At 36.2% G+C, this 26,029-nt stretch overlaps 1 protein-coding gene, 2 non-coding genes and 1 pseudogene across 3 annotated transcripts; 2 read left to right on the top strand and 2 right to left on the bottom strand.

Annotated features, from left to right (window-relative positions):
* The first annotated feature begins 11,695 nt into the window (after positions 1-11,695).
* LOC120190955 lies at positions 11,696-14,180 on the top strand (annotated as a pseudogene).
* A 1,337-nt stretch (positions 14,181-15,517) lies between these two features.
* Positions 15,518-15,602, bottom strand: TRNAM-CAU. The gene is given in 2 exon segments: positions 15,518-15,553; positions 15,565-15,602. It is a non-coding gene; the product is annotated as a tRNA-Met (tRNA).
* A 1,476-nt stretch (positions 15,603-17,078) lies between these two features.
* TRNAM-CAU lies at positions 17,079-17,163 on the bottom strand. Its single transcript is given in 2 exon segments — positions 17,079-17,114; positions 17,126-17,163. It is a non-coding gene; the product is annotated as a tRNA-Met (tRNA).
* A 4,309-nt stretch (positions 17,164-21,472) lies between these two features.
* LOC120190870 (RNA-binding protein 38-like) lies at positions 21,473-24,461 on the top strand. The gene is made up of 6 exons (XM_039193913.1): positions 21,473-22,039; positions 22,118-22,241; positions 22,360-22,489; positions 22,899-22,935; positions 23,062-23,314; positions 24,040-24,461. The coding sequence occupies exons 1-6, from the start codon at positions 21,857-21,859 to the stop codon at positions 24,111-24,113; spliced, it is 801 nt and encodes a 266-aa protein (XP_039049844.1). The 5' UTR covers positions 21,473-21,856; the 3' UTR covers positions 24,114-24,461.
* The last annotated feature ends 1,568 nt before the right edge of the window (positions 24,462-26,029 follow it).

Below are 26,029 nucleotides of genomic sequence, written 5' to 3'. Positions count from 1 at the left end.
TTGAGAGAAACAAAATTGGATGAATCTGAATGGATCCAAGCTAGATTTCATCAATTGAACCTTATTGAGGAGAAAAGATTGAAAGCTATTTGCCATGGACAGATGTATCAGAAACGGATGATGAAGTCTCATGACAAGAAAGTACATCCAAGAGAATTCCAAGAGGGTGATCTAGTACTAAAAAAGATCTTGCCTATACATAAATATTTACGTGGGAAATGGATGTCTAATTGGGAAGGGTCATACGTTGTAAAAAAGGCCTTTTCCGGAGGAGCGTTGATCTTGGCAGAAATGGATGGAAAAATTCTGAGAAATCCAATAAACTCAGATTCTGTCAAGAAATATTATGCTTGAAGAAAAAATGAAAAGAAGAAAAGAAAAAGAAAAAAAAAAGAAAAAAGAGGGGGTCAAGATGAAAACCCACAAAGGGCATCTTGTAACCAAAGGAAGGATTTGAGTTGAAAACCTGAAAGGGCGGCTCAAATGCATGTTGATATTAGGCATCTGGCAATTGAACCCTCTTAAGATTTTGATAGTTTGGGAGGAACTTCACATCTACAAGCATTCTGACAACGATTGAGATCTTTCAGACAAAAGCTTATATCAGTACTCTAAATTATATCAATTTGATTAATTTATAAATACTTATGCTACTAATTTGTTGAGTCATTTGAATTTTTATCATTCCTATGCTTTCCATAACTTTGAATACAATTCTATCTATTTATTAATAAATTCTAAGCTTATTTTCTCTAAATTCAATTTATTTGAGATTCAATTTATTTTCAAAAATTCAACTTATTCTTTTATTTTGTAAATAGATTAAAATAATTTTGAAATAAGTTAAATATTTTTGAATATCACTTTATGTTAATACTTTTAAAGGCATGGAATACAAAGCAAGTCTTATCAACGTCTGCAATCATTGTTAAAAAAGCAAACAAATTATTACCATCATAGAGTTATTTGGAAGCGGAACAAGAAGAAATATGTTCTCAATTGGCAGATTATGAATATAGCCCCTTTTCAGTGTAGCAGCATGAAAATGCTTCGAATCTACAAATTCTGGCTCTACATCGAATAAGTACTGTGATATTCCAGTCCAAACATCAACTGGAGCAAGTGCCACGTTATCATGGTAGAAATAAGGAGGCCTAATAGCATCTTCTGGAAGTGTTCTTTGAGTTATTTGATCTGGTTTGGTATGAACCCCAAAACCAATCATTAGATTTGAAAGATGAATTTGCTCATAGTAGAAATAAGGAGACCCAATAGCATCTTCTGGAAGTGTTCTTTGAGTTATCTGATCTGGTTTAGTAGGAACCCCAGAACCAATCATTAGAATTGAAAGATGAATTGCATGATCGTCTTCATTAAGAAGCTTCTTTTCAAGCTTCCTCTGTTTCTTATTTTTTAAGAAAATCATAGCCCAAATTTCAGCTTTTCTTGTAATTGGGATCATTGTATAATGGCTTCCTATCTTTTACTGGAAGAAGTGTGTCAGCAGCCTTAGCCATTTGAGCAGCACATATAAAATCTGTCAACTCTGCAATTGATGAATCAGGATTATATCTCTATGACTATTGAAGACATAGCATTTGAGTATCCCATTTTCGTCAAGTATAACAGTTTACTCTCCTCATCAGAATCAGAATTCAGGATTTTCTCGGTATCAAAAGAACTATCAATATCTGTGAAATCATCTTGAGAGATCACTTCATAATTAGATGAGTAGTTATCAGAATCAACATGTTACATGAGTGCAAACTTTTCAAGAGCATGTGCCATTGAGTTTTGTTCTCAAGGGATTTTGTGACATTATATCTACATCTACATTTTTCAAAGATGATAGATTCTCCGATTTGAAGAAGAAAGATTTATTGGATTTCTACACAACTGAAGAAATACTAAGTTCACCAATTTGAAATCAAATAAAAATAAACTTAACATTCATGCATCATATTTAGGCATTTGCAAAAATAGGTGCATTTTCATTCATTTTATCCATGTTGAATTTTGACAGGAATTTCAAAGATTTTAGCAAAGATTTAAATCCATCATTCAATGGATCAACATTTCCAGAAGAGTTCATAATGAGAAGAACTCATCTGAAGAAAGGAAGAAGAAGTTCATAATGAGAAGAACTTGTTCAACTTTTTGCTTAAATTCATCACTCGGTGGATCAACAGTGCCAGTTAGAGTTCATAATGAGAAGAACTCATCTGAAGAAGGAAGAAGAGGTTCATAATGAGAAGAACTTGTTCAACTTTTTGCTTAAATTCATCACTCGGTGGATCAACAGTGCCAGTTAGAGTTCATAATGAGAAGAACTCATCTGAAGAAGGAAGAAGAAGTTCATAATGAGAAGAACTTGTTCAACTTTTTGCTTAAATTCATCACTCGGTGGATCAGCAGTGCCAGTTAGAGTTCATAATGAGAAGAACTCATCTGAAGAAGAAAGAAGAAGTTCGTAATGAGAAGAACTTGTTCAAATTTTTGCTTAAATTCATTACTCGGTGGATCAGCAGTGCCAGAGAAAGTTCATACTGAGAAGAACTCATCTGAAGAAGGAAGAAGAAGTTCATAATGAGAAGAGCTTGTTCGACCTTTTGCATGACTCTATCACAGAAAGAGATAAATCATCATCAACATTTCCATAAAGAATTCATAATGAGAAGAATTCATCTGAAGAAGAAGAAGTTCACAATGAGAAGAGCTTATTCAACCTTTGCTAGATTACATCACAAAAGGAGATGAGTTGTCATCCACAGTGAAAAAGTTCATAATGAGAAGAGCTAATCCCAGAGACGAATTATTTCAACATTCCCATCATAATCAAGTGAAGTCAAATGAAAAAAAACTTATTATCTTTTCGTCTTTGCTCTATTCTTGTTAACACAAGAATAAACAAAGAGGGGCAGCTGAAGATACTCATTTTTTTCATTTGAATATTATTTATATTATTATTATTATTATTATTATTATTTTATTATTAATAAATATTATTACAGGCCCAATCCAGACTGGACCGGCCCAGTTACAAAAGACCTAACTGGCCCAAACTTAACAGAAACCCTAAAACCCATTTAAAGTTTGATCTCAGCTTCAGCCGCCGCTCAGCTTCAGCCGCCGCTCATTTCTCAGCCGTTGGATCAGATATTGATCCAACGGTCCAAGGACCTCCAGATGCAAACCCTAGGGTTATGATACCCTAGGGACCACGCGGCGCCGCCTCTGTCTCCAGCCTCCCCACGTTAACGTTCTAGCTGCCGCCGCCCTCAAAGAAGCCTCCAGAAGCGCCACTGAGCCATCCACGTTGTTACCCTATGGTGAGTCACCACCATAGTTCGGTGACTCACCGAGGGCCATTCCATTACCCGGTCCGATGAACGTCTCGACGAGGCTATAAAGCCTCGGTTCACCTGCAAACAGAAAACACGACAGCAAACCAAGAGAAAAACAGAAAGTAAAAAAAAGAGAAGAGAAGATACAGAAAAGGGCGAGCAAACCAGCAACCACAAACACCAAAATAGTAAGGAAAAGACGGAGATATACTTACTGAGGAAGCTGTAACATCATTGGAGCCTTCACACGTCACCGGAAACCTTCGAAAACCGAAGGTATTTTCGTAGATTTGCTCCGATCGGGAATGTTTTAAGAAAAACGGTCATTGAAACCATCAATAGGATGGTCCGATCTATATTTTGGGGTAAAATTTTTTTTTCCAGGCCACCGAATGCGGTGGCCGGCGACGGGGTTAGCACCGTCGAACGGCTGCCGGCCGGTGCCGCTTCTCTCTGTTTTAGAGAGAAGCGAGAGAGTTTTATAACTCTCTCAGTTTGAGAGAGAGTGAAAGTGAGAAATGAGAGAAATGGCCTTAAGGCCGTGGGGTTTGGGACTTAAATACCCCTCCCCGAACGACGTCGTTTTGGGGAGGGGTTTGTCTATAATTAATTAAAAGTTAAACCCCGTACGCAGTCCAATAATTTTGTAATTTTATATTATAGTCACCAAAATCAAATTATGAACTTTTTAATTTGATCTCTTAATGTTATTTCTTTATAAATTAGTCACTGACATAAATATTTTAGACAAATAACCGATTTAGTCCTTTAATTCTAATTAATTTTATTTTTAATCCCGAATACATTTTTAAACTTATTTTAATTTGATATATGAATTTAATATAATTTTTAATCTAGTCACTAAATTAATAAAAAAAATAAAATAACATGTTTAATCCCTATAATTTTAAATAATTAATTATGAATTAGGTATTTAATTCTATTAGGTTATAATTTAGTCATTAATTTCAATTTTTATTTATTTATTATTTTTTTTACAAGTTTTATACATAGTTTTAATTTTATTTATTGTTAATATGTTTACTTTTAATTATTATTACTATTATTATTATTATTATTATTTAGTCATAAATATATATATTTATATAATAAATAATATGTATTTTATTTATTAAAATCTTATTTAATTATTTTTAACTTATTTTAATCCTGTTTTAATATTTATTTATTTTTCAATATTAAGAAAGTGCAGTCTTAAAATAACTGGATGTCTAATTTCTGATATTTTTAAATAAATAAATATCCTATTTTATAAATTATATATATTAATTGTTTTAATTATTTATTTATTTTTAATATCGAAGAAAAGAGCTGTCTTAAGGCACCTAGAAGTCCTTTTTTGATATTTTTAAATAAATAAATATTTTATTTATAAATATATATATAAATTAATATTTTTTTATAATTATAATTTTGAAATAATAGGATTATAAAATATATTTTGATTTTTTTAATTTCTAATAATAAGAGACAATTTATAATTAAAAAGTACCAATTTTGGACGTTGTAGGGGTGCTAATTCTTCCCTAAATGTAACCAACCACGAATCACTTTTTATTATTAAAAAGAAAGAATTTTTGGTTAAAACGCAGATCAGTTTATCTTTTAATCGATGTTTTCTGAAAAACTCTTTTAAAGGATGATTTTTAGGTATTCGACCTACCTGACCCAAAAGGCCGATGGCGACTCCCAAAATATTTTTTAAAATCAAAATCATTAATTTATTCACATAACTTTTCCCGCCGAGTAAAAAATTCGTGCCCGGGCAAAAACCGGTTACGACATGGTAGTTCTGTATTACTGAGCTTTCCGAAGCTCACTCTATTACTCAACATTGCAGGTTAAAAGAATTGTACCAGTGCAGCTATCAACTTCAGTAAGGGAGTTTTTCTGGCGTTGCTTGCAGAGTATGGTACATATGATTAGGGGGCATGTAATTATATTTTGTTTTATATACGAGTCTAAAAATCTGTTTTTTTCTTCGTACTGATAAATCATTTTATAATTTACATGTTTTAATAAAAGTTTTAAACTTTCCACTATTTTTACAGTGGGTCGCTCCGGTGGTCCTAATGTGACACTCCAAATCGAATCAGGTTAACCGTATCGGTCTGAGGGGGTTACATCAACGGCTGCTCTATTTATAAAAAGAAAATTGGTATTTGCAATAATTACAAATTTAAAACTTTAGAGTTCTTTTTTTAATAAGACTTTAATATATTACATCAATGATAGTTAATCATAGTGAGAAAAAAAAGGAAAACAAATGGATAATTAAATGGCTAGCTGAAATATAAGTTTTATAAGTTGGTGACTAAAGTTAAAGTACTCTATTCAATAACTACTATCGTAGTTACCCAAAGTATAATCTTAATATTAATTTTGTATGTGAAGTAATCTTAATATTACAAAATACGATGCATGGGTGAGGGCGTAGTCAAATTTATGGTATTAATTTTTAAAAAGGTAGGTTGAGATTCCATTCCATAGACACGTATCACCATAATCACTTTACAATTGTTACACCGTGCTTCGTGCGCGTATGTTGTTTTACTATGTTGCTATAGCTGTCAAAACTCGTAGCAATTTCCAGTCTCTTCTTTGTCGTTTCCAGTCTAGCTAATTACGGCCTCCACCACCTCTACCTTGTTCTGAAATAGTCTGCTGTTCCTCTATAAGAAGATGTAAAAGCTTGGAACTTTTTCGGTGATATCAAGAGAGACGTTTTGTATCAACAAATCTGGCGGAGTTTTGCTTCAACAGGTTACCTTCTACTTTATTTTTGTTCTTATCTTCCTTTTAAGTAACTTGTAAATCATCGGTTCAAGAAATCAGCATTCCAGATCCAAGTATTCTATTAAGAAACAGAGACAAATGAGAATTTGGAAAAGAAAAACTAACTTCTTTGAGATTCTTTTCTCGATGGGTTTTGGGATTATGTAATGATAAGTATGAGAATATAGCATAGAGTAGTAATATATTGACTCATAATGTGTGATCTTATTGATTCATAATGCACCTTATATACAAGAGATTTACAGCATTTACAGCAGCCTTTAACTGCTTAACAACTAAGCATTAACTGCTTAACAACTAACCAGCTAACAACTGCTTCTATCAGCTTCCTTAACTAACTTAGTACATCAGCTATCATTCAACCAATATTCTCCCTACTTCCTTCTTCTTCCTCCAAGAAAAAGACTGAACATTCACCCTAGCTTTAAAGACTTCAAATCGAGCAGCAACCAATGGCTTTGTGAATCCATCAGCAATCTGGTGACTTCCTGGTACATAGTTCACCAATACTTGCTTCAATGCCACCTTCTCACGAACAAAGTGAACATCAAGCTCAACATGTTTGCTCTTTGCATGATAGACAGGATTGGCTGTCATAACTACAACACTGCTGTTATCACACCAAAACTATGGGAATCTTCTGCCTTGCAACGCCCAAGTCACTTAGAAGAGCATTTACCCAAGTCGTTTCAGCAGTAACATCTGCTACACTTCTATACTCAGCCTCCATGGTTGATCTGGACACTGACTTTTGCTTTTTTTGAGTTCCACATTACAAGGCTATCACCTACAAATACACAGTAACCAGATACCGATTTTCGATCATCTTTGTTGGCAACCCAGTCAGCATCTGCAAAGGCCACTACATTGAACCCTGCTACTGCAAGTGCTATGACCAGGCCCTGATTAATCGTTCCCACCAAATACCTCAAAATCCTCTTAACTGCAACCAAGTGTTCTTGCCTTGGAGCATGCATGTACTGTGCTGCTTTGTTGACACTAAAGGTAATATCTGGGCGAGTATGACAAGCATACAACAATGCCCCTACAATGCTTCAATACTCATAAGCATCTTGAAGCAGTACCCCCTCATCTTGATTTAGCTTAGTAGATACCAGCATGGGCGTAGGTGCAGGATTGGCAGTGTCCATTTTCGTTTTCATTAACAATTCGTGTATAAATTTCCTTTGACTGAGAATTAAGGAACTGCCACATCATTTAACCTCTATGCCAAGGAAGTAATGAAGGTCACCAAGATCCTTAAGAGAAAACTCACTCCCAATAACTTTCACCACTTCTTCAATATGCTTGTTGGAGCTCCCAGTCAATACTATGTCATCAACATACACTAGTATGTAAACACACTGACCATCATTCCAACGAACAAAGAGAGACGTGTCTGCTGAAGATTCTTTAAAACCAATTATAAGCAAGTAATTCTTCAATTTATCATGCCAATTTTGAGGGGCTTGGCATAAGCCATACAAAGCCTTTTCTAACCTGCACACCAAAGGGCTACCATCAGCTGCTAGTTGCTCAAACCCAGGGGGATGTTGCATGAACACCTCTTCATGCAGGTCACCATGCAAAAAACCATTGTTGATATCCACCTGGCATAACTGCCAACCATTCTAATAGCTAGTGACAAAACCACATTCAGCGTTGCAAAACTGACAACTGGACTGAATGTTTCACCAAAATCATGTCCTGGTATTTGCGAAAAATCTTTGGCTACTAACCTCGCTTTATACCTACAAATGGAACTATTAGGGTTCTTTTTCAATTTGAACATCCATTTGCACCCCACGACTGATCGACCTTCAGGTAACTTCACTAGGGTTTACGTGTCATTTCTTCTTAGAGCTTTAATCTTTGCATGTATTGCTGCTCTCCAATGAGGTGACTGAACTGCTTCATAAACATTAAGAGGTTCCACGTCATTACACTTGTCCATGTACAGTTTAGGCTTAAACACCCCACGTTTACTCCTTGTTATCATCGAATGTTGATTCAAGGAATTGACATCATTCGTATCTCTCAGGGAAGCAGTATTGTCAACGGACTCAACCATTGCCAAGGATTGCCTCTGAAATGTCGCTTCAATAACTTTTAGTTGTACCAACCTCACCGTCTTCAGCTCCAACCACACCATTTTCACCACCTTCTACATTGTCACTCCCTTGAGCAGCAGTTTCTAGGGAGTTTTCATGGCTAGAATTCACATTTACATCACCTTCTGTTGTACCATCAACTTCCTGAGGAACTGCCTCATACAAGTAAGCCAAACTCGTGTTATTAGAGGTTGTTCCTTGATTTGCATTAGGCATGTTGTTTTGAAACTGCTTTACATCAGCTTCAAGTTTTGCACATCGTTGTTTATTAAGAAGAGATGTGTTGTGTGATCCTTCAAGCCCTGCAAATGAAAAGGTAAACTCATCAAAAATAACATGTCTCGAGACATATATTCAACCACTAGTTGCCAAACACATATAGCCTTTGTGATGAGGACTATAACCAAGAAATGTACACACGATTGAGAGCGAAATTCCATCTTATGCTGCTGAAACAATCTTAAGTGGGGAAAGCATTTGCATCCAAAGACTTTCATGAAGCCATAATCAAGCTTCTTGTTGAACAGCTTCTCATAAGGTGACAGTTCACTCAAGACTTTAGTAGGGAGTCGATTAACAAGGTATACTGTTGTGACAGCTGCATAGTACTAATAGCATAGAGGCATAACAGCTTGTGCCAGTAAAACCAGGGCAAGTTCAATGATGTGACGATGTTTTCTCTCAACCACACCATTCAGTTCGGATGTGTGAGGACAAGCAACACGGTGTTCAATTCCTTCTTTTAACAACACAGCTGACAAGCTTCGGTACTCTCCACCCCAGTTGCTTTGCACAACCTTCACAACTAAGCCAAACTGAGTTGCAACCATTTGTTGAAACACCTTGAACATGCTTACTTCCTGTGATCGATCTTTCAAGAAATAGACCCAAGTGTGTCTTGAGTATGCATCTACAAACAAAAGGTAATAACGATAGCCATTTGAGGTTATATGAGCTGGTCCCATATATCGATGTAAATAAGTAAAAAGGGTTTAGTATAGACAGTCTTAGAAGAGCAGAATGGCAATTTGTGGCTTTTGCCAATACAGCATGCTTCACAAACTTTATTTACATCTTTACTAACTTGTACATCAATTGTTTTGCATACACTAATAACAGTATCATGCATTGTATGCCCTAACCGCCTATGCCAAAGGTTGTAGACATCAGCAGCCTTAGCAACGTTCACACAGGCATTTTTACAAACATTAGTAATAGCAGTACTAGGGAAAACATAAAGTCCTTCATACATTCTTCCTCGAAGAAGCACTTCTCCTTTAGCTGCATCACGAACACAGCAACCTTGTGCATAGAATTCAAATACCACATTGTTGTCCCTAGCAAACTTGGACACAAAAAACAGATTTTGTGTTATATGCCAGGTACATGAAATATGTCATTAACTAATAAAATTCTAGAACCCGATTTCATAGTTGTACTGCCAATCAAACCAACAGGTAATAATGCACCATCACCCACAACTAACTTACATGGTCCACTACAACCAGTTTTTCAAGTTACCATATCTGAATCTGGTGTAACGTGGTGAGTGGCTCCAGAATCAATGACCCACTGTTCTTGTTCAGCCACAAACGCATCAGCACCCGATGATGCATGTGACCGAGACCCCTTTGAAGAGTACATACACTTACATTTATCATAAGCAGCAATATGAACCTGAGCAGGTTCGTCATCATAACTTGACTGACTGTTGCTAATAATCTGAAACGACACATCATAACGATGCCAACACCGATCAACTAAATGTCCAACTTTGCCACAGAGTTGGCACTGAACACATGGTCTGCCTTGACCTTGTCCTGCTCGACCACCCGACTTACCACCTGTTCGAGTAGCAGTACCACGACCCTTATCGTAGTTTGAGTAAGACCTTTTGGAGTAATCACTAGTTCCACGAGCAACATGAGCTGTTACCATCACGGTTTCTTCTTGAGCTGCAAAACCAGCAAGTTGTGTCTCTGCATCTATTAACATGGTGCAGACCTTGTCTAGCGGTAACATTTCACCACTCGACGTTATAAAAGCCATAAATGGTTGGTATTCACGCGGGAGTCCTTTCAAGATGCTAGCAATATGCCCTACTAGAGGAATTGGGCTTCCACATGAAGCCAAGGCATCACAAATTTCTTTGACTTTAGCAAGATAGACACGCATGTTGTCTTCACCTTTCTTGAGTGACTGAAGCTTACAATGTATGATCATTACTGAGGTTGAAGATCTTGTTGAAAAATATTACAACACCGTAGCCCAAATTAACTCAACTGTCTCAGCTCCCACAAACTGAGATAAGAGATGCAGACTGATAGTAGACAACAACCATGATGCTAACGCACTGTCTTGGGCTACAAAATCATCGTAGGCATCATTGGGAACTAGACTGCCATCTTCATCAAGAGTCATTTCCGGTGGAGACTGCATAGCACCAGTAAGAAGGTGCTCAAGTCTATGGCTGCGAACAGTGAGTAAAACTTGTTATTTCCATAACAAAAAATTCGTTTCATCAAGTACTACGTTGATTTTCTTGTTAGTGAACATTGTATTACAACACTCAGCAGCAAGAAGACAAGAATCATACAGAAAACCGTTTCTTGATCAAGAACAATATATCAGGCTAGCAAGCAAGAAGCTACCACGAACAACCAGTACTCTTTGAGTCACACAGCTAGAACCGATAACTCCATGAACTTATGGGGACTGATACTATATGAGAATATAGCATAGAGTAGTAAGATATTGACTCATAATGTGTGATCTTATTGATCCATAATGCACCTTATATACAAGAGATTTACAGCAATTACAGCAACCTTTAACTGCTTAACAACTAAGCATTAACTGCTTAACAACTAACCAGCTAACAACTGCTTCTAATAGCTTCCTTAACTAACCGAGTACATCAGCTATGATTCAACCAATAATAAGGAAATCTGGCATTTCATATTTCCTCAAATAAGTGTCAAAAAATTAACTTTATATTAAAGGAGCTTTGGGGTTTTCTTAACCACCTGCTTTCTTGCTTGCTTGCTTTGTTCTTAAACAGGAGAGGTTTAAAAGACGGATTCAGTGAAGCTTCCTAAGAGAAGCTGGGCTTTCAACTCTGGCCGACAAACTAGTGAGACCTTCTCGAGCCGGAGAAGGCATCGGCCCTTTCATTTCCGATGGTCGTTCACTATCCGATTGCATTCGGTCGTTGGCTTGGTGCCTTCCTGTTGATTACGGCTAACTTTTGAACAATCATTCTCTGATGTGATCTTTGTAAACTCGAGTTCCGTTATCAAAGCTTAATTAGAATCGGTTAGAGATGTGAGCATCAATAGCCTATACGTTCAATAGGAGGAAGAACGAAAATAAACAGTACATATATTCAGGCTTCTTTGAGATTTTGACCAAGTCCTACGTAAAATGGAGAAATATAATTGTTTCAAATTATTGACCGCGAAGAAAAAGAAAGATATGGCGAGAAAGGGGTTCAAAAAATTTACATAATGCTTCAGATTTGTGTATGTAATGATTTCCTGCTTCATCTGATCTTCTTGAACTGTTTACTTGTAGAGGTGTGATTCATCATCAAAAGCTAATGATCAAAAGAAAGATAGAACACTCCAGATTAAACTTGAACAACTGGTACAGCCTTTCGAGGGCGATGAATTGAAATCAACAACCTTTACGGTCCCTGTACCTGTTGGCTTTAAGGAGGATTGCAATATCAAGGTAATCAACCATGAGAGCCCTGTTGGATGTGAAGCAGTAGAGAAAGCATATGAAGGGGAAGATGAGCATGAAGAAAATGCCTCAATTAAGAGAGAGTTCTCTGACTTTGATCTCCAAGCCCATGTGGGCAACTCAAGTGAAGGATTTGATTTTGGAACCAAAAGGGTGGCTCTTCTGATTCATTTGAACCTGAAGCAAAGGAAGATTTTATGTACTCAGTGGAGAAAGATGTTGAAAAGGTTGTTGATTTAGTCCAAAGTGCACATATTAGTGATCCTGGGATGAGGAGGGTTGAGTTCTGGGCTTCACCGAAGCATATGTCCTCATGCTCGGATTTGGGGACAAGGGATGTGCTAAGAAAGGTAGCTGATCAGTTGCCTCCATCTAAGTCATTTGAAGAATTGCAGGAGCTATCTGCAAGAAAAATGGACAATTTTAATCTCGGTAGCCCTTCTTCTGTGATGACTCGTTACATTGCAGACCGAGTGATGTTGAAAAAACATTCCTCCAGTCAAGTTCTACCTTCCAGAAGCAGAAGGTTATGGTGGAAATTGTTACTTTGGAGCCACCGGAACTCTCACAATTGGATGACAAGACCACAACCTGTTCCTATCACTGCTACTTTAAACCAGCAGGGAGGGTACTCTTCAGATACAATTGAGCTACATCAAGCAATGAAATCAAGCAAGATGGAATCACCAGGATCGTTTATGGGGGAGTCCTTAAACAAAGACTTCACTGGAAACTGTGATGACAACCAGAGTTGGAATGGTTTTCATAATGGAGTTTCTGGTTTATGGCCTCAGAACCAATGGGTTGCATTCCCCACTCCATCATCATCCTTCACAAGAGTCGATGAGTGGGTGAGGGATCTAGAAACCCAAAGTGCACAGCCTTCTGATGATGTAAATGATGAAGAGAACATCACATTTCCACCTTCTCCGGACACTGGTAAATCATCAGCAAGAAACACAGCCCACTTGACTCGCCGTTCGGATATCAATTTTTCTGAGGAGATTTTACATGCCAATAGTGTCATTCAAACTCTCAATTCATCCTCAAGCGTTGCACGCATATCAGGAATAGGTTTGAAAGCCATTCCAATCATCCCAGGTTTCTCCAGCCTTCGATTGGTCAATTTGTCAAACAACTTTATAAGTAAGCTCTCGAAAAAGCTTGACGATTGTTTAAGATGATAACTAATTCACATTTTGCACTCTGATATATGATCATGATTATCATTCTTGCTTTCTCGACAGCCCATATTACTCCGGGATCGCTGCCGAAGGGCATTCACACACTCAACTTGTCAAGAAACAAGATCAGCATCACTGAAGAACTTAGAGAATTAACTCGATTGCGAGTTGTTGACCTTAGTTATAACCGCATTTCTCGAGTTGGACATGGTAACTAATTCGTGAATGAACCTGTTACACGGAAACATTCTCCTTAAACAACTTGCATGCAATTCTAAAAATGTACTGTTTTCTTTGTTATGAGAGGGTTGTCAAACTGCACACCGATTAAAGAACTGTGCCTTGCTGGGAACAAGATAAGTGATGTGGAAGGGCTACATAGGCTCTTGAAGTTAACAGTCTTAGACCTGAGCTTCAACAAGATAACAACAACAAAGGCACTGGGCCAGCTTGTTGCAAACTACAACTCATTGCAGGCATTGAAATCTGTTGGGAAATCCAGTTCAGAGCAACATTAGCGATGACCAGCTGCGAAAGGCAGTTTGTAGCTTACTCCCTAAGCTTACATACCTGAACAAGCAACCCATTAAACCACAAAGGGCAAGAGAACTGCTCACTGATAGTGTAGCCAAAGCTGCACTAGGAAGTGGCAGTTTGAGCTCTAGAAGAAAAACATCAAAAAGAGCAACCCAGGGCAGTTCAGCATCCTCCAGAGTGCATAGAAACAATGTGGGAATAGGGAAGAAGAAGAAGAATAAATCGAACAGCCAGAGTTTTCATCGCTTATCTCTCAAGTCACCTGCACAGGCTTCTTCATCCCGTTAGATATTTTACCCGTAATTTACCTGGAAATTCATGGGAACCTTTTTCTTTATTTTGCTTTATGAGTGTGACCCTAAAGACTTCTTGCTATGCAGACATCTCTATTGTTATGTTGGAGTTGTTTTCTTTTTGGTAATTTGATTTGAGTTTGTGTGGTTTAGTCAAATGTTGTTGGTGCATGAAAACTTGTCTCTGTGGATTACATGATAAAACTCTTTCATTGTTTCTAAAATTTAACATAAGTTGTTTGCATAAGCTTACATAAAACGAACATAACTCCATCAGAACTCATCCTTGGTTATGATCCAGAATAGGTCTTGATTTGACAGTTGGGAGCGGGAGGAACACCCGAACTCAATTCATGTGTCATCAGTGGATGTGTTAAGGGTTAGGGTTTAAGGATTATATTGATTTTCTCAAATCGATTCTGATCAATCACACCAATGCACTATATTGATTTGGTAGAAAACATGAACTATAAAATTCCATCATAAATGCACTTACAAGCATTTCTTTCTTTCTCAATGCTGCAGAGCTAGAAGCTTATTCTGTAAACCTTTTTCACAACCTCAAATCATGTCTTTGTATAGTACTAATGAGACAGAGACATGGGAATCTTTCTCAATTGCACTGTAGCCTCCTATTTGATTAATTGCGGAGGCTTTCGTTTTTGTTTTCATCTACCATCTTTGCTGCTTTCTGTTCAAAATGAGTTCGAATACCAAGACTCGGAAAACTTTGGGATTTCTCTAGAATTGTTTTAGCTTGTTGATTTCTCTTAAAGAACGGTTTTTGAAAAAGTAAACTGAAACTGCCGAATGCATTTCGACTTTATACAAATGCTACTTGGAGTGGTATTGATAGAAGAAGCGATTCTATGGTCACTGGATCTCTTAAATATACAATTATTGTCAGACACAAACGTTCCTACAGGCATTCAACCCTGAAAATAAGTGCTAGTTCATTGCTTGATGGAATCTACTTCTAACAAACCTTGCAACACCAAATTACCATATATGCTAGTTCATTCTTGTTCAAATTAGACCAAGAAGGCCATCTTGCCCTCTCCTCAATAGGAACCCATCACCGGCTATTTGTACAACCTATACAGTTTTGAAGAGGTCGATGGTATGGAGATTCAACATCTTCTCCTTTGCTACATGTAGAAGGACCAGAATCAGGATTCCTCAACACATGCATGAATAATAATAACATGAAGATCACATAGTACAGTTGAGTAATAAGGACCTCTTGACCAGTAATTTTAACATTTGCAACCCAGATGACATCTTCTCCCAGTTGGCCACCTAAGAGGAATTTCATGGTCCACAGGTGGAAGAACTAAACAACAAAACATAACTTGAAACACGACATTTTTAACCATTGCCTGTTTCTTGGATACCCAACACTGAAAGGATAAGACAACCATTCTTGGTTACGTTTGGACAATGAAACAGGCGCATACTGCTTGTCTCCAGCATTGCGGAGGAAAATATGGGGTGAGAGAGGCTCGAACTCTCGACCTCAGGATAACTCAGAAGCTATGAGACCTACGCGCTAGCCAACTGCGCCACCACCCCGCACGTAAGGGGAGCACGAACATATTTTAACGGCTGGTTTCTTCGATAAGTTTTGTTCGGTTTTGATTTTTTTGGTAGTTGTTGGTTAAACGTCTAGAAACATTTTATTTTTATCAATTCTTTTAAATTAAAATTTCAGCACTGGAATCGTCAACTCCCCTCCGTAGCAAAACAGAATATTATTTTCCTTAAAGGTCCCAGATTCAAGCAGCTATATTTGTAGGATGCATGTGTATTAAGAAAATTCTGAACAAATACTACCTTTAATCATCCCAAAATTTATAAAAAAATATCAGCACGGTTTAATTATGAATAGATACGTTTGATGCCTTTTAGTCACCGAACTTTAGAACTGTATCCGCTTCAATCAAGAAAATACCATATGTAGCACACATTTTGCATAAAAGAATTCACTTTCAGGAGCCAACACATGGTAACAAATTCAAATTAACAAATAAGAGATTGGTGAACGTCTGAAAATTTTATAGAACTTTAAGCAATAAAAAGGAAATTGACCAAGAAATTTGTGTATTATTTTAAATATGCATTTAAAACAGTCATTAGGGTACTTTTACATACAAAATATCTAACCAAACTTTTTTTCTGTCCTGACACAAATTATTCTAGCCCTATGTCTATGTCCCAACACAAATTGACTCTATCAACATGAGAAATTATAACATATCGGGGTTGTTGTAGGAGGATGAATTGATGGAGAAAGAAGCAAATCGTACACTACAAATGATTCTAGTTGACAGTGGCCATTAAGAAAGCTTTAAACTCAGGTTTATATTTCAGAAAGTTGTAATGAGCAAGCAAAAGGAGAATTTCAAGGAGAGTTTCAGCTTACCCTGAACATGCATGTTCCAAGGAGAGTTTCAGCTTAACCTGCTTGTATGAAGTTAGATTCATATCTCAGTCCAATCATTTCAGTAATCTGATGAGAATAATCTTCCACGCCATCGAAAACATGAGTGAAGCTGAACGAAAAGAAATCTGGTGTTCCTCCAGCAGCAGCATTCTGCAATAGCACGAAGCAGAGAGTTGAAGAAACACATTTGTAAGAATAATAAATGGGTAAAGGGGAAAGGGGATGAAGTCAATTAGATGCGAAAGTTAACTGACGAGAAACATCTACTCACCTATAGGTTAACACAGCCACAGGAAAATACCTCTTCACCATTAATTTTAACATTTGCAACCCAAATGACATCTTCTCCCAGTTGGCCACCTAAGAGGAATTTTATGGTCCACAGGTGGAAACAACTAAACTTCAACTTCAAAAACAGCATTGTTAACCATTGCCTGCTGCTTGGTCACCCAACACTGAAGGGATCAGATGCAAAACCATTCTTACTGACAAGAATCTTGTCCACGTTAGGACATTGAAAAAGTGCATACTGCACGGTGTCTGATCCCAATTCAGCGAAAGAAACGTATCCAGCATTGTCTAAAACGGAGAATAATGAGATAAAATGGGGTGAGAGAGGCTCGAACTCTCGACCTCAGGATAACTCAGAAGCTATGAGACCTACGCGCTAGCCAACTGCGCCACCACCCCAAATGTTAGGAGGGCACGAGCTTATTTACTTGGCCATATGATTATGCACAGCATACCCTTTGGACATGTTTTGTTCGCTTTTGATTTTGATCGGTAGTTGTCCGATTAAACGTCTACAAACATTTTATCAACAATTTTAAGGGTAAAGCATACAAATAGTTCTCATTATAAGATATTGTTTTATTGAGTCCTCTTATTATTAAAAGTTACAAAATAATCAATCGACCGTAGGACGTTGTTCTGTTAAGTCCTTCAACTATTAAAAGTTATAAAATGATCATCAGACTATTCATATATGGTCACCCAACTATTCATATATTCCAAAATCGTCTTTTTTCGATAAAAAATTAACGCTCGTCTAAACCGAATATTAACATGTTCACTGAGATATGATAAAATCATATTTTAATGATATATACTAGCACCGTTGTTGCTTTAAAGTACTGGCTCGATGACATAATGTAAATAGAGATTCGATCCATAAAATAAAACTAAAATGATTACAAAATATAATCAATTTTTTAATAAAAAAGAACGAGATTGGAACAAATGAATAGTCAAATAACCATTTTGTAACTTCTATTATTCAACAAAGTAGTGTCCTATAGTCAGAAAATAATTTTATAACTTTTAATAATAAAGAGACTTAGCAAAACAACACCCCATAATTAGAGAACAATTGTACTTTACCGTTATTTTAAATCAAAATATCAGCACGGTTTAATTAACAGATACGGATAAACCCTACTAATGTTCAAAACTCAGCAAATGTGAAATATAGGCCCAGCCTGAAAACTCAGAAACCCATCATTTGGTTTAAAGTTGCCCAATTTCTTTAAATGACTTATGTATTCACAAAAAGCCCACTCAAAACCTTGACATGGTCCATATGATAATAAACAATATTTTTCTGTCCAGTCAGAACAGAAGATTTCACTGTCAGATTACATATAATCATAGATCTTATTGTTTTAAAAATGAGAAATCTACGGTATTTCTTTTATTCGATATTGGTGTTTAGGCCAACCAGTGCCGGTGGATGATGGGCAGGTAATTTTCATGTATATGGATAAAGAGCATTTATCTATCTTTATATTTATATTGTGTTTTTGTAAAATTATGAAGTCCGACTTTAAATTAGACACCCATAATTTGGTGATTTATAATGGTTCCAAATGTTAGGTTTTTTTATTCAGAACCATTATTTAAACCCCAAGAAGAGTAGGCCATTTAGAGTTTCCATTTTGGGTCTCTTTATTTAGGTCTTTGAATGCTTCACCTTCAAATCTAAATCTCGTATGACAATTGTATAAATATTGTTACATAACATTTAATAACGACTTAAAAGCAGCTGCTGAAACAGCTCCTATTTGTCCAAAGATCGGTAACCTATAAGCCAAAGATCTTTTAACCCCTAACCTATCCTTCTGATTTTCTCATACGTAGCTTCCATGGACCTCGGATGTTACTTTAAGACACCCGTACAAAGATTTGTTTTAAGACCGACTGCAATAAAAACATCTTGACGCTGATCTTAAAAAAAAGAAAAGAAAAGGGTATCAGATACTGTAACAGTGGTTCATTACAAGGTCAAAAAAGGGCAATTTGGAATTCAATCCTTATGTGGTAGTGGTGAGGGAAGAATAATAATATTTGTGAGAAACAAAACAGCGACGAGGGGTATCGAGGCGAGAGTTGCAACTTTAAATGGGCATTGATTGGCTTGGTTTGATGGGATGGAAATCATGGAACCAGTGGAGGTGGGTCTCAACTCAGCCATGAAAACAATACAATACAATGAAAAGGAAAAGGAAATAATAAATAACAATAAAATGGAGAGAAGAAAGTAGATGAAGTCCAGCTCATTGTTCTCAACGAGTGATACGACCCCCACGTGGATAAAATAGCCAGCCAGCCAGTTCACGGACTTGTACAGTTTTCATAAAAAACAACTCAAGAGTTTCCTCATAGCTGTCTCATCGTCCCTAACGCTGGCACTGCCAACATGCTAACTTCATAAACCCACCCCTGTTTATTATATTGATTTCTTTTACGTGAATTTTATTTTTTAACTTTATTACCATAACAACTTTCTTTATCTCTGCTCATCAACCCCACATAAAGAAGGAGTTTTGTTTGCCAACAAATCATAAAAGAACTCGATGGAGTGTGTTTAAAACCATAGCTGGCTTTACAACAAAGGATATAACAAACATAATATATACATTTCCTTTGAAGAGAGAATGGCGAGACTCTGTGTTTTTCGCTGGCACTTGTGGACAATATAATGGTCATACATTACCAATATACAAACACATGTAATTATAATGCCCTATCTTTTTTGTTTATATAATATGATTGACCAAATTAAAAGAGAATGGTTTTGGGTTTTCAAACGCACGCACATGATTTGGTATCGCCCTTCAGTGGTTAATTTTGTACGTGATCCCAACTGTTATATTCTTCTTGTGCAGAAGTTGGCCTTTTGCATATAACAGGTTGTGATTAGAGGAGGTTTGGAGCATGGATTGTATCTTTTTTTTTCTCTTCATATTTGTATGTACTTGTCAAACCAACAAAAAAAAAAGCTTAAAATTGTACACTGCAACTTTAATATCATTACCATATTACTTTCTATACTTGTCAGATATGCGGCAACCTTTAACTTTGATGAATAATAAAAAGGAAAATGACCGAGATAGAGCAGAAGTGGAGGCATATGTAAAGAGAAAAAGACTTTAATATAATACAATTCTTATTTTGTTTGTGAATTTTTTTAGTAGTATAAGTGATTATAAGGTAATATATCTTTACAATCTTTTTTAATTATTGACAATTTATATACGTTGTTAAATGAGATTGGACGGTTCAATTGGCTCACGTCCTTAGAGAATGCAATCGAGTTGCTGATGCTCACGTCCTTAGAGAATGCAATCGAGTTGTTAAATGAGATTGGACGGTTCAATTGGCTCACGTCCTTAGAGAATGCAAAATTTCCTTGGAAACCTTCTTTTGGCATACACTTATTCCATGATCTGTCCCGGAAATAAGCCATATTTTTTATGATGATGCTCGAGTTGTTTGAATTGATGGTGTTGTTCGCCTCTTAGTGGTTTTTTTCTTTTCATTCAAAATAAATAAATAAAAAGTACACAAAATATTAAATATCTAAATATTATTCTTATTTTTTTTAAAAATTTAAAAATACAAAAAAACTGTAAAAGTCTAAAATATTTTTTAACATTATATTTATATATACTTATATTTTTACATCATCATATAATGGATGCAATAGAAAGTGAAAACAGCAATAACAAACTCTTAACCAAAAACACTTGTTTATTGATATATTTGAGTTTGTATTATCTTCTCAATTACGTCTTACTTTTTTCTCTTTCGTCGTGGCCAACATTACTAAGTTTTTTAATGCAACCCAACATAAATTGATTTAATTAATTAAATATTTATTAACACCTTGATGAAAATCAAGATTTGCATTTTATCAATAATCTTATTTAACTTATAAAAAATTACACAAATATATTTTTTCCATATCATGTAATTTAAAATAAAAAACACTGAATAGTAATATTTTTTAAACAATTTGAAGGGAAAACATCAAATATTTCAATCAAATGATTTGGGTATGCAATTTAACTACTAAATTAACAGATGTTAATTTTCTTCATTTTTAGAAAATCAAAAAATCGTTGGTGCTTAAACATGAAATTTAGCATCTAAAAAAAATTAAGAAAGAAGCAGCATAATTTGGTTGGACTATGAACATCATGAGAGAGTCAATGGTCCTTTCAATAGATTATTTGATTTCTAGATGTTCTTCCAGCTTATACAAGCCGATTCGTTATTATAATAATGGAAGTAGGCCTGCAAATAATGTTTTTATTCATAATTACTATAAGTTTTTTTTAATATATACTCTTCCAAAATCAATCACAAATATATTGCTGTTCAAGAAAATACACACCAATCACATCAAATAATTTCTGTATGTAAATCATAATATTTTAATATTATTGGTACTGGAAAAAGTATCTGTATATGCATAAATAAACAATACATTTCAGTTTTTGAGGCAAAGGCTTAAAAAAGACAACACATGGAAAAAGTAACCCTGAAAAAAAAAAGGAAACCACAACTACTGGTTAAGGGGTTGAGGAGAGTATATTAACGCAGAGACAGTGAAGAGATGGTCAAGTGCGTGCAGTCACGCAGGCTCAGGTGCCATTCGATATAACGAAGCCAACCCCCTACCCTCTCTCTCTCTCTCTCTCAATATCTCAATCGACAGCAAATTAACGTTTGCAGCTGTCTGGTCTCTGTGTCTTTAAACTACTGTTTTCTTTCTTTCCCTTGCTGGTTTTCTCTTTTATTAACCAACTCATAAAATAATAACAACCGGCAACAACTTCTGTAACATCATAAACAAGGCTTCATCTCATTCTGTGACCCTCTTCAATGATTCCTCTGTGGTGAAATGAAAGCTTAAAAGAAGGGGAAATGGAAATAGAGACAAGCACAGTAGAGCAACAAGAAGGAAGAGAAATGAGGTGGAATTGCAGAGGATTCGGCTGTCTGAACCTTTCTTGTCAACTGTAATATGTGATCCATACAAAACGAGAGTTTTGATGCAAAAGGAAAGTTACCCACTTGTTGTTTTGTTTGTTTAGATGCGATGGCTTATGCACATTATCGACCAAATTTTGGTGACACTACGTTTACCAAAGTGTTTGTTGGGGGACTAGCTTGGGAGACCCCGACCGACGAAATGCGTAGGTATTTTGAGCAGTTTGGAGAGATTCTTGAAGCTGTTATCATCACTGATAAAAACACTGGCAAATCTAAGGGATATGGCTTTGTAAGTTCTTATATATATACTACTTTGTTAATGGCTAAGTTTCTTGTGCAATATGCCAATATCACTACATTCGTGTAGGTTACTTTCCGTGATCCTGAGTCAGCTCGGAGGGCATGTATTGAACCAAACCCTGTGATTGGTGAAAGAAGAGCAAATTGTAACATTGCTTCAGTTAGAAGGTCTAGACCTTCACCGCCACGAGGTCCCCATACTCTTTCATATGAGCTGCATTTTCCTCATTAATTTATTTTATGGGAAGTGAAAGAAAAAAAACACAGATGGTGACAATAATGAAACGGATATGATGAATTTCAATGCAGGAAGAAATCAAGGTAGTACTCCTTTTCAGGGAGCTGCACAGCAAGGTACACCGTCTTATAGTGGAGTTACAGCAACTGTGCCTCCACCACCGCTGCCCCCGCTACCAGCTGTCATGTATCCACCTTATGGGTGAGCTCTCCCTATTATTTACAATCAAATCAAGCTATTGGTTGTTTCGTGCTCTAGTTAGAGGAAGTGGTACATGCATGCCCTAAAAAATCTTAAGTTGGAAAATTTTGTGTTAGTATAGTTACATTATGCTTAATTATGCGTGTTTCTCGATGCAGTTGGCATATCAGACTGTACATAGTAAAAATGACCATGCATGCATTTGACTAGAAAATTGTCGTGACTAGGATGAAAAATAAGATAAAAGAATGGGAACCGTACAATACCAATGCAGTAAAAAAAAGGCTAAAGGCGTTAGTTTCGCTAAACAAAAGAAATATAGGGTTGATATATCCAATAATTTTCAACACAATTATAGTCATTTGCTCATATTTCTACTAAATGTTTTTGATGAATTCCATCTTTCCAGGTACCCAACTTACAGTCCTGAATACGGGTATCACCAAGTAAGCAATGAAACCTATTTCTCTGTCGATTTCAAAACTTAACATCAATATATAAGTTGTTCCATATAAAGCAAGTAGTTCAGCCAACAATATCCGATAAGGAATGTTATTGAAATGGCAATGCAGACTCTCTACAATCCACAAATTCAGCAGGGACAATACTATCATCAACTGTATGGATCATCATCTTCCACAATGGGGTCACCGTATTATTTTGGCTACTCCATGCAAGCTCCCGGGGGAACATTTTCTGCACCCCAGGCTCAACGTATCCCCGGACCGTCCTATCTTTACTATCCTACACAAATGGAGGGGTCCTTCTCCAACTATCCTCCCCCACCTTTCCATCCTAGGCATCCCTTTCAGTACTCTTCTGCAGGTAAATATTCTTGTCATTTTTTTACTACCAACATTATTTAGGCTTCATATACATGATGATACACATTTCTTTTGAGTAAAAGAACGCACCTGAGCTAAATGCTGATATGCCTTTTAGAATTCATTCTTGGTAAGTGGTAGTAATTTTTCTGTCATCTTCCTTTGATTCACACATACACATTCTGACACAGATAATATATAGTATTAGGAATTTAGTGTAGCATGTGCCAAAGGGGAAGGGGGGCCACATGGGCAACGTCAAACATGTGAATGAGCTGTGTGGTTATTGGCATGACCCGAATGATGGGTCAAATAGAAAGTTATGACAGAGGAGCATAGTGTAAACAAATAGTGATTGCATGTGGTTTCAGTATCAGGGATGATGCTTTTGATTGATTCTCATCATGCAGTCAAAGTGAAGAGCCTCAGTTACCATGTTATTCACTGCCCACTGTTTTAACCATTTCTTATGTTCCTACATAAAATTACGTCAATAAGATTAACCAAATTTACAATGCTTCCAGTTCAATGTAATGTACAAAGACATAACATGGAAGCCAGGCAGGCAGAGGGGGCCCTGTTTCTCAGTGAAACATCACATGCTAGGGCATTATTTTCTCTAACTATGAAAATATACGTACTAGACTCTCAAATCTTCATCATTAGTTTGCTGTTTTCACTTGTATATGTGCTCGTCATAAATTTTGTTACTGATTTTGGTCTCAGATTCTCAGACTACTCAGCCTCCATCCACAGAAACGGAAGCTGGGGCCATCACTTCTGAAAGTCCAAAAACCTGAAAGGGAAGGAGAACTCATCATCCATGCCAAAATGATCAAACTGTACAATCTTGATAAGTTTTTATGTTCCTCTCATCACCTTATTTCACTCTCATATTCTCAATTATTTAGCCATAGGTGAGTACTACTGCAACAACTTACTGCTGTGGCCTATGGCAGGAATAAGGAGGACTAATCAACCGCCTTATGCTGATCTTTTTCGCCTTATTCTATTTTTCTCTCAAGTCATTCATTCATCAAGAGTGTTAACATCCTTTACAGAACTACACTGTATGAACTTTGAACCAGAAAAAGGGAAGCACATTCCCTTACTAAAAAGGGAAAATTTGCTTAACAATTTAGCCTCAACATCTTGTTATTTTCTTTTGTGCACGGGATTAATTCAAAAATCAGTAATTAACAAGATTTATATATTACATAAGAATGGTATTTTCATTCTCTTTATTTTGTTTATATATAACCATAATAATCAGCAAAAATGTTTACAAGCTACTTGATCTACTAATCTAATTTGTATGGTTAGGACAGTAGCATAAGAAACTAATGATGGAATTATTTGTAAATGTATTGCAAATATAATGATTGCTATAATTAATAATACTTATGAATATTGGACTTTTTGTTTTAATATTTTTTATCTAGTTGAACCTGACAACCTTATTTAAATTTATTGCCCACCAAAAATCCCTATCAATAATTTTTTATGTAATATGAAGAATGTTTCATCTTTACACCTTTATCTGGTGCATATAACATGTTCCAAATTATTCATGCACTGATTCTGTGATCTCAAATTATTTATTTATTTATTTGGTTAGAGGATTAGAAATTATAAATCTGTATATATCTGTACAAACATCAAATGAACATACAAAATAAAAAAATTAAAGAGATTTAAGTTATTATAATCAGTCTTTTCAAGTTTGATGTCAATGTCCAGAAAATGCATGTAAAGAAGTTGTGCTGTGTCTTTAACCTAATGGAGACAGCAAAATTTGGTTTAGATTTTTATACGATGATTCATTGGGGTTGCTGGTAGCCTCTTCTTCCAGCTTCTTCCACGCCAAAGCTTTCTTCTTCATCGCTTTGCCTTTTTCTCATTCCATTAACCCTCTAACCAGCCCAGTAACTTAATACATCTTGACATTGCGGTTAGTTTCCATGCCGATTCCCCATTTAGTGCAAGAGAACCAACAACTGGGTTGCTGGTCGGCGAAGAATCGCCAGCAAATCACTGGAACACCAAACGATATACTTTTATCGTAGAATTCCATCCACAGTGCGTCAAGAATCCACCAACAGAAGGGTGGCTCAAAACTTGTTCCTGCGGGAAGCAACTTGCCAGTAAGCCGATCACTGTAAAAAATTCTGATGGTAGAAGTGCATTGTATTTGTCCCCACATACTAAATCAGGCCTAATAACCCCAAAAAAATGTTTGGTTTCTATTTTCCAACCCCCAAGCAAATTCAGTCAGCTGATCAGGTGTCGTCACAGTGATGATGCCAAAGTTAATTCACGTAAACCACAGAGTTGGGCTCTTTTGATTCGAGCCATTGAAGATAACTTGGGGTCTTCTTTCCATATATTTGACCCAAGTTGTTTTAAATCATTATCGTGGGCCTGATGACTTTAGATTCAGTGGTTCAAGTGAAAAACAGGAGCTACCATTGAGGAGAGAACACCTAAAACTTCACGCTTCAGGTGGTTTTCAGAACCGGACCGGTTAACGAACCGGTCATGCTACCGGTTTATTAGTTTAACCGGTCGAACCGGTTTGACCGGTCGGAAGAACCGGATGACGTCATAATTATTTAAAAAATTAAATAAAAATACTAAAAATATTTAATAAAAAATAATTTGTTATATCACAAGTCATATTCAAAGCAAGTCATAACATATATAAGTTAAAAACTAT

Source organism: Hibiscus syriacus, unplaced genomic scaffold, assembly GCF_006381635.1.
Source record: "Hibiscus syriacus cultivar Baekdansim isolate YM2019G1 unplaced genomic scaffold, ASM638163v2 tig00116964_pilon, whole genome shotgun sequence".
Taxonomy (NCBI): domain Eukaryota; kingdom Viridiplantae; phylum Streptophyta; class Magnoliopsida; order Malvales; family Malvaceae; genus Hibiscus; species Hibiscus syriacus.
This window is presented reverse-complemented; position numbering and strand designations above follow the sequence as displayed.